Source organism: Oreochromis aureus, linkage group 22, assembly GCF_013358895.1.
Source record: "Oreochromis aureus strain Israel breed Guangdong linkage group 22, ZZ_aureus, whole genome shotgun sequence".
NCBI classification, from domain to species: Eukaryota; Metazoa; Chordata; class Actinopteri; order Cichliformes; family Cichlidae; genus Oreochromis; species Oreochromis aureus.
In genome coordinates this window covers 35,866,028-35,878,728 of record NC_052962.1, presented here as the reverse complement: position 1 = coordinate 35,878,728, position 12,701 = coordinate 35,866,028, and the positions used below count along the sequence as shown (strand labels likewise).

The following is a 12,701-nucleotide window of genomic DNA, read 5'->3' as shown; positions in this document are numbered from 1 at the left end:
ATTGTCTTGCATGAAGATGGCTTTGTTGCGCAAGGCACAGTTCTTCTCTTTCTACCATGGAAGACAGTGGTCAGTCAGAAACTCCACATACTTTGCAGAGGTCATTTTCACACCTGCAGGGACCCTAAAGGGGCCGACAAGCTCTCTCCCCATGATTCCTGCTCAAAACATGACTCCACCACGTCGTTGCTGATGTTGCAGCCTTGTTGGGACATGGTGGCCGTCCACCAACCATCCAACACTGCATCCATCTGGACCATTCAGGGTTGGACTGCACTCATCAGTGAACAGGACTGTTTGAAAATTAGTCTTCTTGTAGTTCTGGGCCCACTGCAGCCGTTTCTGCATGTGAGCATTGGTTAGCGGTGGCCGAATAGAAGGTTGATGTGCAACTGCAAGTGTCTGGAGGATCCTACACCTTGATGTTCGCAGGGCTCCAGAGGCACCAGCAGCTTCAAATATGTGTTTGCTGCTTTGTAATGGCCTTTTAGCAGCTGCTTTTAGCATCAGTAGATGGTGAGAGTGAACTGACCAACAGCTGCACTCAAACAGAAACACTTTAGAAGTTAGCATTGATGCTACGATGATCTTCCAGGACAGACTCCAGTCTGAGGAGAAGACCTTGTTGGTCAGATACGAGCATGACCTTCATTTTTTGCTCTGGTGATGATCTGCAGAATTTATTGGAGGATATGACTAATGAAATAAGTAAAGTGAAGTTCTGGCTTGATAAAAACAAATTATCATTAAATTTGAATAAATCTAAACTTATGTTATTTGGAAATAGTAGTTTAAATACAAATGCAAAGATTCAAATAAATGGTGTTGATATTGAAAGAGTCAGTGAAAATAAATTTCTGGGGGTAATAATAGATGAAAAACTTAACTGGAGAGCTCACGTAAGATATATTCATTCCAAAGTATCACGAAGCATTGCAATACTAAACAAGGCAAAGCAGGTATTCGACAGAACATCCCTTCATATTCTATACTGTTCACTGGTTTCACCATACTTAAGCTATTGTGCAGAGGTCTGGGGCAATAACTATAAAACCACATTACATTCACTTTTTACTCTTCAAAAAAAAGCAATTCAAATCATCCACAATGCAGGTTATAGGGAACATACAAACTCACTATTTTTGCAGTCTGAAATATTGAAAATGGATGATCTAGTGAAATTCCAAACAGCACAAATTCTATTCAAAGCAAAAAATAAAGAACTGCCAGGTAATATTCAGAGTATGTTTTTTTTGAAAGAAGGAAGCTATAATTTAAGGGGTTTTTGTAACTTCAAAACAGGGAAGGTACGTACTACAAGAAAAAGCTTTTGTGTTTCTGTTCATGGGGTGAAACTATGGAACAGTCTGAATATGGAATTAAAGCAATGTCCAAACATAAAACAGTTCAAAAGAGTTATAAAATATGATCTTCTCGAACTATAAAGAAAAGGAAAATATTGAAATTAAGTGAATGTCTCTATTTAAAAAAAAAAAAAAAAAAAAAAAACATATATAAAAATAAATAACAATTAAAAAAAAAAAATAAAAAATTCATGATGTAACATTATAGCATAAAGTAGATCAGAAATCTGTTCACTATTTCTATTACAAATTATATCAGTAAGGAAGCTGACTAAATATTAACTGATAATTTATGGCAACGGGTGGGATTAAATAAGTGTTTACTTCTTCCCACTCCCTTTCAACATGTAAATTAATCAGAATGTTCTTTGGGGGTTTTTTGTATGTATTTTGTATAGTGTATATATATATATATATATATATATATATATATATATATATATATATATATATATATATATTTTTCTCTCTCTCTCTTATTTTCTTTTCTAAATGTACCTGTATATTGTTCACATGTTGAAATAAAAATTACCAAACCAAACCAAACCTGCTGCAGCTCGAACAGCTGCTCAGAGAAGGACTGCCAGCTCTGGATTTCAGTAGAAGTTAAAACTCTGCTGATCTTTCATTTCCACTCTGAGCTCAGTAACTATGGCAACAGACAGGCATCACTGCTGAACCATGGCAACAGAAGGTTTCAGTACTAAATATAAAAACACAAACACTGACATCAGGTTGTTTAAAATAAATGCATAAATTCAAAGTTCAAAGGTCAATCACATAAAAATACAATTAGATGAATTAGTCTACTTTATCTTTATCTTTCATCTAAATCCTTGAGCTCATTGGTTAATCTAATCAAAATATCAAATTGTAAATAATGTAAATATGTATTGTGATGCTCTCCGCACTCCTAACCCTGATTATATTGTGAACAAGACAGAGACTTAGAAAATCCCAAACTCCTCATTTATCTGTATCAGGGACTCCAGGCAGTTGATCAAACAAAGTTTCAGGATGTATCTGGAGTCTGCTGATACCACAACCCACCACTTTTTATAAGCAGAAGACAATGACTGAATGGGTCAATGGACAGAACCGCCCCACAAAACTTTTCCAAAAATATAACACTAGATGTGCAAAAGCCTCTTTTTAAATTAAATAGAGATTGTTGGACTTTGTTGTTAAAATAAATAAATAAATTTGTTGTTAAGATAAATAAATTAATACGTAAAAAAACTAAATTAAAGAATGCTCTATTTTGTCCCCAATACACATGAATAAGAGCAGATAAGTAAGTTGACCAGGTGTCCCACCTCATGAGGGACTGCACACTGTTTATATCTCCTGTTTAGTTTCATCTTTTTTAAAGTCTGGCTTAGCAATCATTAGCAATACTACAAGCAGTAAAACATGACACTTGAAATCAGAGTGAAACAGAGACAGAGAGAGAACAGACTGAGGGCAGCAGCAGAGTCTCAGTGAGTCAGGTCACAAATGTGAACACTGATCTCTGCTCAGTATCTTTGAGACCAGAGTCTGGGAGCCCTGGGTGGCCTCACAGGTCACAGAGCCCACCTTCATCCACTGGTATGTAGAGAGCTTCAGGGTGCTGCTCCAACTATACAGGCCGTCATTCTGCAGCACACCAGGGCTCCTGCTCTCCTCCCCGTCACTGCTGCTTCTTCCATCCACCTTCCAGGACAGAGTCCAGTCTGAGGGGAAGCCCTTGTTGGCCAGACATGTGAGCGTGGCCTTCCCCCGCTCCTGCTCCGTAATGGAGGGGGGCAGCACTGTCAGGGTGGGACGGGTGTCATCTAGGAAACACCAATCAGATTAGAGGACAGGAACCACAAGTTGTTTGTCTCTGATCTCTGCTCAGTATCTTTGAGACCAGAGTCTCGGAGCCCTGGGTGGCCTCCAGTGATGGGAATAACGGTTACGGTTACATGGCATTACTATTTTCAGTAATGAGTAATCTAAGTAATTACTATTTCTATCGTTACAACGCCGTTACCGTTACTAACAAGAAAATGCAGTGCGGTCCCGTTACTATTTTCCAACAAACAGACGGTTGAAGCTGTGTTCAGCTTACCGCATCTTATATCGGTTGCATGGAAGTAGCGGTAAGTAATCTGGGCACTACAGCTTTAAGCAGCTGTGCGCGCTCCCGCGGATGGCAATCACTGTCTGGCAGATGATCACTTTTTGGCACAACACCTGGAGCTAGGGGGGCCAAACAACATCGCATGAGTGCTGCTGTTTGACTGAGGAAGAATAAAGTAGTCGTGGTATGCCAGTCACATGACCACTTAAAGCAACAAGGTGATATATACCAGTTTTTAAATTGTGTTGATAGGCAACGTAAAACCAGAGTCATGATAAACAATATATACGTGGCATTTTTTCCTCAATAGTTTCGTCACTTTTACTGTCTAAGGACAGCGCTAGCAAGCACTCTCTGCTTATGAGCAAAAAACCCCAAAACAAAACAACAAAAACAGCCCTTTCGTGTTGGTAGAAAAATGCACCATGTCAACCAATCAAAAATGATATGGCAACATGACATTTGGATGTTTAGGAAGAGGTGGATTTTTAGGAGTGACGGTGAGAGAGAGAGAGAAAGAGAGCAGAAAAAGAGAGAGAGCGAGTTTTGAGATGTGAGAGATTTGTGACGTTTAGCGTGTTTGGAGTGTGTAGTTAATGTGTTGTCTTGTGTAGTTAGTGTGTAGTGTGAATATTTTTGTGTTGTGTGTCAGAATAATGAGAACACTGCTGTCTCCAGGTAGAAACAGGAGTGATACACCTCCTGCTGTCAGACCTGCAGGTATCAGGCTGTGGTGTTCTCCTTTATAGTGGACAGAAATTATTTTTTTGTGTGGCATCTTATTAAATGCAGAACACCTGATTATTATATAAATAGTTTTAAATGTTTTTTTTTGTTTGTTTGTTTTTTTTAAAAAAGGGTAAAAGGTAAATGGATGCAAATAACTTTGTTGTTTGCAAAACTTGGTCATATGATTTTAAAATTGACAATTTATATTTGCATTCAAAGTTATGAAATATGATTCAATAAACATGTTTGTGGTTGTTACAGTAAATAATATAACTTACAGTAAAAAAATATAACCTTTTCTACTGTCTGTGAAGGTTCTCAGTCATCCAGGTCACCGTAGTCTAAGTCTAAAGTTGCTTGAAGACGTTTCACCTCTCATCTGAGAAGCTTCTCGGATGAGAGGTGAAACGTCTTCAAGCAACTTAAAGAAGTCCAGACGCTTTTCTTTCCAAGCTCCTTAGACAACCTTTTCTACTCAGATTTTATGTTCTTGATTGATGATTTTAGATCAATTGTGTTAATACAGTATGTCAAAATGAAAACATAACTGTAAATTCAGACACGTGAGGTTGTGCTGAAAAGGATGATACCAGACAAGGCAAAGTTAATAGTTTTTAAAGGTGAAATGTAGAGGTCAAATCAAAAGTAGTTAAAAATGGCCAATTATACCCCGTAACGCAATAGTTACTTTTCAAGTAATTAATTACTTTTAGAATCTTGTTACTCAGTTAATAACTCAGTTACTTTTTTGAAGAAGTAACTAGTAACTATAAGTAATTACTTTTTCAAAGTAACTTGCCCAACACTGGTGGCCTCACAGGTCAGAGAGCCCATCTTCATCCAGTGATCTGCAGTGATCCTCAGGGTGCTGCTCCAACTATACAGGCCATCATTCTGCAGCACACCAGGGCTCCTGCTCTCCTCCCCGTCACTGCTGCTTCTTCCATCCACCTTCCAGGACAAAGTCCAGTCTGAGGGGAAGCCCTTGTTGGCCAGACATGTTAATGTGGCCTTTCCCTGCTTCTTAACGGAGGGGAACAGGACTGTCAGGGTGGGGCGAGTATCACCTAGGAAACACCAATCAGATTAGAGGATATGAACCACAAGTTGTTTTTCTCCTTTAAGAAGTTTCTGTCAGGTGTTTTATCTCCTCCACCAGTTATTAAATTAAACAATGACATTTTGTCCTTGTTTCTTAACACATATTAAAGCAAAATTCAGCTGTTTGTTAAACACTATGTACACAATTACTGCTTCTAAAGGAATTGAGAAAGTAAGTAGCTGTCAAGTGCTTTTATTCAAATGCATTTGATGAACTGATCACCAGCAAGTGTGAGCTCCTCAATAAACACAGAAGTTTGTCTGATGATCTGAAGCATTGAGGTGTTTGTTAACATAATCTAACAAGAAAAATATCAGAAAGTTGTGTTTCTGAGTGGAAAACATTCAAGACTTTTCAGGAGCAGACCTCCCAGAAACGTTCTGAAAGAAAGGTCAGACTGTGCAATGCCGAAACTCCAGGATAGAAGAAGAACTTATATAAGCAAAAATTATCAAATATCAACAAGTATTTTGATCGTAAAAGATCTAATATACATGAGTTTTCCAGTGTTCACCAGTGCAAATATCACTCCAAAATCCTGCACCTGCTAGGAACAGGTGTGAATGCAGGATGTTTCACATGCTAATAGTCACATTTTGTTCTTCATGCTTGTTTCACATGCTGCAAAACAAACTGAGGTAGACTAACAGGTACTGTGATGTGATTTAAAGTAAAGAACAGTGTGTGACTGGTGCACCGTGGCTGTGGTTTCATGGTCAGAGTTAGGTTACATCAAGTGTACCAGAGATTTATATGAATTTTAGATGATGATGCTGAGATCCATTCACTGAATTCCACATCCATACCAACTTTGTACCATCTAGAAATCTAGGACTGGAGAGTACTGGCCTGATCTGGGGACTGGCCTGATCTGGGATACGTGGAAGACCTATGGATCCTTAGAGATGCTGGGAGTTTGAGTTTAACAGCAGAGGATTAGATGACAGTGTCAACCTCATAGGGCCCAATGAACCAGGCTGACAGTTTATGGAAGTTACTTTGAGAGGAATGTCTTTAGCGGATAGCCATACCTCCTGCCTGAATTCTGGTGTTTGAAGCCGGTCCATGTAGTGATGCTGGCGGTTGGCAGCCTTCTGCAAGGCTTCCCGAGTCCTGGTCTAACCACTGTGACAGCGCCAGAGATGGTACTGGATGTTCAGCGACAACAAACTGTTTAGTGGTGTCAGGATGGGCCAGAACGGGTTTTGGGTTTATCTAGGCACAAACCCGCTAGAACACAAGACAATCAACTGCATGACAAAACAAGACAAGAAGGCGCTCTCTGTGTTGTGGGCTCGCGAGGGAAGTCAGTCAAGGCCAAGTAATGCTCCCTTCACCTGTCCTTAGCCAATTTCAACGGGCTCCCTCGTTACTGCCATTTTTATTCTCAACAAGCAGTCATACATGAATATGCAATTACCAATGCACGTGACAGACTTAAGCAGGCATGTGTGTGAGCAGCATCAGTGTCTGCATTCTGTGTGTTTTCAGCCATACCATACATAGACATACGACTTTTCAATAAACTTAACGTGTGTGTGTGAGGTATGCAGAAAAGCAGAACTAAGCGTCTTGCTAAACTATAAAAACAGGAACTTGTAATAGGTCATGTCTCAAACGAACATTTAAAGGTGTGAAGTCTTGCACTTTAATAGAACAGAACAGTCTGGTTTCTAAAGCTATAATGGAAATGATAACGTTGAGGCTGCTTCCTCTCATCCCATGGTACACAAGTGTACATAGAATCTTATCAGACCAAATAAGGATAAGATATTTTATCAGCATACAAAAGATTATATATTTCTAAGCATAAATGACGGGGGCTGAGGTGAACAGGTGCTTGAGCATATTGAAAGCTGACTCAGCTTCAGGTGTCCAGTGAAAGTGTCTTTTGGTGGAGGTGAGTGTGGTGAGTGAAGCAGCTACCTGGCTGTAGTTTTATATAGTACAGCGATAAAAACTGACAAAGCCGAGGAAGCATTGGACCTGTTTGCACGACGAGAGGGTTGGCCATTCCTTGATGGCTAGAACCTTAGCTGGGTCAGTCTTCACCTGCCATCCTTCAAATACATATCCCAGAAAAGTTACAGAAGCAGAGTGGAACTCACATTTTTTGGCATTTACATAAAGCCAGTTCTCCATGAGGCATAGAAGGACAGCTCTGTTGAGCTTTCTGAAGACCATGGCACCATTGAAGAAAAAAGAAAAAAAGAATCCAGCACCCACAAGGGAGGAGGACGGCCATACGATTCTAGTGGCCAGTGACTCTCGGATATATTTTTATTTGGCCTCTCTTTCAGGCTTAGAGATGTTGAGCAGCCGACTAGAGGGCAAAGGGGCACCAAGGAGGAGATCAATAGCACAGTCATACGACCTATGGGGTGGAAGTCATAGTGCTTTATGTGTCATGGTCTGAGTGATTGGCTGTTTTTCTGCTGAGCTTCATGTTTCATCGTCTGGGCAGAGCCGCCTTACTTTTCCCTCTGGAGCCGCATCTGGAGCTAATCGTCTTGGCTGTATTTAAGACCAGCACACACAACTAGTCTTTGCCAGATTGTCTGCTAACCAGCATTAGTTCTAGGCCCACTCATTTCGATTGCTGATTATATGCTTGTTACTTTTGTTGTTCTCCTGTGTCTGCAGATTACCCATGGAAACATCTGCCATTACAATTATCTCATCCACCTGCTCGCTGGACTTACCTGCATACAGCTCAGCCACAGCTACTTTGCAGACTCCATTCTGTTTCTCGCCTGCCCACCCCCGCTTCACTACCCGTGATCTTGGATCAATTCATACCAACACTCACCCGGACCTCTGCAACCTCACCTCGTCCTCTCACGTTCCTCCACCTGCAACCAAGTAAGCTGTAACATTACCTCTAGATCATTTGCCTCAATTTCCATGCCCTCAGTTTTCCTTGCCCTGGTGCAACACTGACCCTTCTCTCCTTTTGTTGCAGTGTCTCAGGCTACCGGCTCTAGCACTCCTGTGTCCTCATCAACTTATAATAACTGATAATTTATGCTCTAGCTCGGGAATCTTGTTACGTCATGTGCCTATTACCCTGATCGTAGCCCAAGTTGGTAGTTATAGTGTTTTCCTCTCATCATTGTATATAGCCTGTTGGCCATGTTCACAGTTACAGTATTAACTCACGCACATGTATATAGCTCATAGGTCTAATATTTAGCTCACGCCTTTGCATATAGTTCCCAGTCCATGTTCACTAGTTTGCCTTTTTATGTTTACTTGTTAACGTCACTCTACGCCCTTGTTTGAATCTGCCTTTTGGTCCACTCTGTGTTTTTGCTTCACCAGCCATGACATTATGCTTACTAAATGCCTCTTGCAGGTCGTGATATTATCTGGGAACAGCCGAGGGTCAGGACAAACTGGTTCAGCGAGCTTGGTTTTAGTTTAGTTTGTCACAGATAAGTGAAAACACTTGGTTATTTAGCGCGGTGACAGGAATGGGAGGATTGAGTGGTTCTAATGCAACTGGAGCTATTTAGCGAGTGCAAAATCAATAAGGGTTTTTTCAACCCCGGAGTCAACTAGAGCGTGGAGAGAATGGGAAATTTTATTGAGGCATAGTGTAACTAGCAATGTTAATCGGGGTTAGAGCCTAAAAAGGATCCACCCACCCGTACCCTGAAATTATCAGCGGGCAGACCCGCAGTAGAAATACGAAGCTGAATGGAGGCGTCGCTCTTGCTCTTCAGGGGTGAGGTGAGAGTGGTCAATCTGCATGGATTTTGGGGCTGTTTCAGAGGTTGTGGGAATTGCAGCAGAAGGAAACACAGGAAACGGAACTAATATAGCCAGAACTGGAAACGATCTTTGGGTTTTGTAGTTTTTTCAGCCTCCCTCCCTCTCAGGCAATAGTCAATCTTTAGAGAGAGGTAGACTAAATGACTCAGGATCGTCGCAAGAAGTTAGCTGATCTTTAAGCTTGTCAGTTAGAGCTCAACAAAATACCTCTCAAAGCTCATGATCGGGTCATTTTCCTTCAGCAGTGGCAGTGCAGAAGTCACTAAGGAACTTGGCTATGCTGCGACTTCCCTGGCGTAACCCTAGCAACCTCCTAGCTGCACTGCCCTCAGAGATGGAGTGAGCAAAAGTCTTATTCTAAGCTCTCCCAAAAACTCATCATATGAACAGGATGAAAGCGAATGCACTGACAGGTCTCACCAAGCCTGCCAGAGCAGACTGAACCTGGAATGGCAGCAGGGAAACTATCGCAAGCATCGGGGGTACGGCTGGTGGAGGCACGAAGGGAGTGTACGTGGGAGGTAAGCTAGCCTGAATAGCCTTAATGGACGCTAGGATCTCTGACTTGGTATCACTGATGGCTTTGCACTGCCTAAAGCCTGCAACTCCTGTTCGTGATTCCCTAGGTCCGCTACCTGCTTGGCGATTGCTCCCCGCACGGGGCCGCTGAGTACAATCTTACGCCAACATGGATAACTTGATGAACTGGTGGGGAAGAGATGGCAATGCTGGTCTTAAATATCCTTAGTAGATTGCTCTAGGTGAGGTGATGACACCTCTGCCCAGGGGCAGGTGCTGGAGAACATGGACTCAATGGAATTTTCCAGCAGCTCACTAGGACTGTGATAGTATCCTACGTATACCATAAGCTCTTTGAATATTGTAGAGATAGAAAGAAATAAAGATTGAGATACAATTTCCAGCAAAGCTGATCTCATCCTCTATGATACAATAGGAGAAAGACCAATAGTGGGTGGCTGTGGCTCAGGTGGTAGAGCAGATCAGCTACTGATCGGAAGGTTGGTGGTTCGATTCTTGGCTGCATGCCAAATATCTTTGGGCAAGATACTAACCCCAAGTTGGCCTCCGATGGATTCATCGGTGTGTGAATGTAGTTTAGTTTGCACTTGTGTTTAGAAGTGCTTGTATGAGTGGGTGTGAATGGGTGAATGAGGCATGTTGTATAGAGCGCTTTGAGTACTCCAGGAGAGTAGAAAAGCGCTATATAAGAATCAGTCCATTTACCAAAACAATAAGGAATCTATGCACATCCTCCTCATCCTATGGGGCAGGTGTAGAGCCAGAAACATGAGACAAAGAAAAACGAATTCATGGTTCACACACTGCAGAACTCCAGTGTCCATATTTATCACATCTAGTGATGTTTCAAGCACACATGCTCTTTGTCACACAATGAAACACCAAGCAGTGCCTTCGTAAATCACCTATTTACGAAGGCATGAATGGTCCCATGACCAGTAACATCCAATCAAAAATCAGATCCTATACAAACAATAGATAAGTGAAAAACAATGCATATTACCTGGAAAAAAAATGACTTTAGATAAAGAATAAATAAATAAGTAAATAAATAAAATAATATGATTTTTTTTATAATGGAAAGAAAAAAACACAAAATAACAAAAAGAAAAATAGAATTGAAAAACGAACTACACAGAAAACGAAAGACCGCTCACCGAGTCAACCACAACGCATCCTATATACTGTCTGTAGTGTAAAAATTATTAAAACATACATACACAGTGTACATTATCAAAAAACCTTATTCTGCCTTCAGGTATTTACATCATCAAGTGTAAAAGAAACCTCTTAATCGTAATTATAATATTACCTTCAACTAAAAACACATGAATCCATAAGAAATATAAAGAAAAACTCAAATTTATATTGCAATGAAATACATGGAGTTATACAGGTAGAACAGGATAAATGTCCATTTCTGAAGAGATAAAGACTTAGATAAAATTTTCAGCAAAACTGATCTCATCCCCCCGGATATGAGGAGGAATAGAGACGAAAAATGTTAATACTTTAGGCTAAAAGAAGATATCCCTTTGTATTAGAAAAAAATAAAAGATTTTGCAATACTGTTTTTAGTTTTTAAAAACTACAAAACTTAAATAAATCATTTCTGAATACCAGTTCAGAGGCTTCAACAATCACAACGAAGCAAATAAAAAACAAAGACGACCAAAAGAATAATTCACTCTTTGTATAATTATGTTATATAGACAGAAAGATTATATATGCATCATATTTCATTTTACTGATAATTAGGGGAAATCAGGGATTTGCTATGAGGACATGACATGAACAAGAGCAGTCGAATATTGTATATAGTCATCGTACACAGCATAAATTCCAAAAATACCATTTTATCCATTGAAAAAGAGCTAAAGTCAGTTCATTTCCATAGAGAGGCACTTTGCATAAGCAGCACCATGCTCCAGTGCTCTGGGAGAGTTTATAGTCCTGAGAGTTGAACACTGGATGACTGACAGCTGTCCTTCATCACAACAGAAGCCACAGAAATCCTCCTCATCAAAAACATGACTTTGATCTGCGTCCTCATCTGGACTCTCCTCTGCTGCTGCTTCACAGGTAAAGTCCAGAGAATCAAACTCCTCTCCTCTATCAACATCTGTCCCTCTGAAATGAAGCCCACAAAACCATGAAGCTGCTTTATGTTTTTGTCTCTGTATCCTCAGAGTCCAGAGGACAATACACAGTGACTCAGCCTGGAGCAGTGAGCTCTGCTGTGGGAGGAACTGTGAACATCAAGTGTAGGACCAGTCAGAATGTTTATGTTTGGAACAACAACCATCTTTTAGCCTGGTACCAACAGAAAGATGGAGGAGTTCCTAAACTGCTCATTTACTATGCTAGCACTCGAGCATCAGGGATTCCAGCTCGTTTTACAGGCAGTGGATCAAACTCTGACTTCACTCTGACCATCAGTGGAGTCCAGGCTAAAGATGCAGCAGTTTATTACTGTCAGAGTTTTCACTATCCTAACAGTCAGAATGTGTTCACACAGTGAAAAACAGTCGTACAAAAACCTCCCTCAGTCAGACTGAACAGAAACTGAAGTGACTGCTGCAGCTGGAAGATACTGCAGAGACTGATACAGTTCACTGAGGACACACACACACACACACACACACACACACACACACACACACACACACACACACACACACACACAGTAATAAAACTTAAAATAACACACATGAAACATAAATTTCTTTTAGTGTCTCTCACTTTAAAAAAAAAGAAGTTTAACTTTTATTTAATCACGTTGAAGAAAACAAAGAATGGTCTCATCATGGGTCACATGCAGGTTACAATGATCTTCCACCACCTTTGGCTGCCTCTGCTACACCCAACAGGAAATAAAGCAGCTACAAAACGCGAAAGATTTTAAAGCTATTTATAGCAGGGAGCAAGTGTTGGCTGTGACTGTTTATTGATTTATTGCTTTATTTGTTCATGTATTTTTTTTTACTTTTTCTGCAAGTTTACAGTCTGATGTGATACAGCACATGGGATTCTCTCAGTAAAAGTTACTGAAGGAGAGATTTTCAGTGTATGGAAGCATCACTAC

General features: G+C 40.5%; 1 gene segment (V, D, J or C); it reads left to right on the top strand.

Annotated features, from left to right (window-relative positions):
* The first annotated feature begins 11,646 nt into the window (after positions 1–11,646).
* LOC120435564 lies at positions 11,647–12,137 on the top strand. The segment is given in 2 exon segments: positions 11,647–11,698; positions 11,806–12,137. Coding segments are annotated over 2 exon segments (384 nt in total).
* The last annotated feature ends 564 nt before the right edge of the window (positions 12,138–12,701 follow it).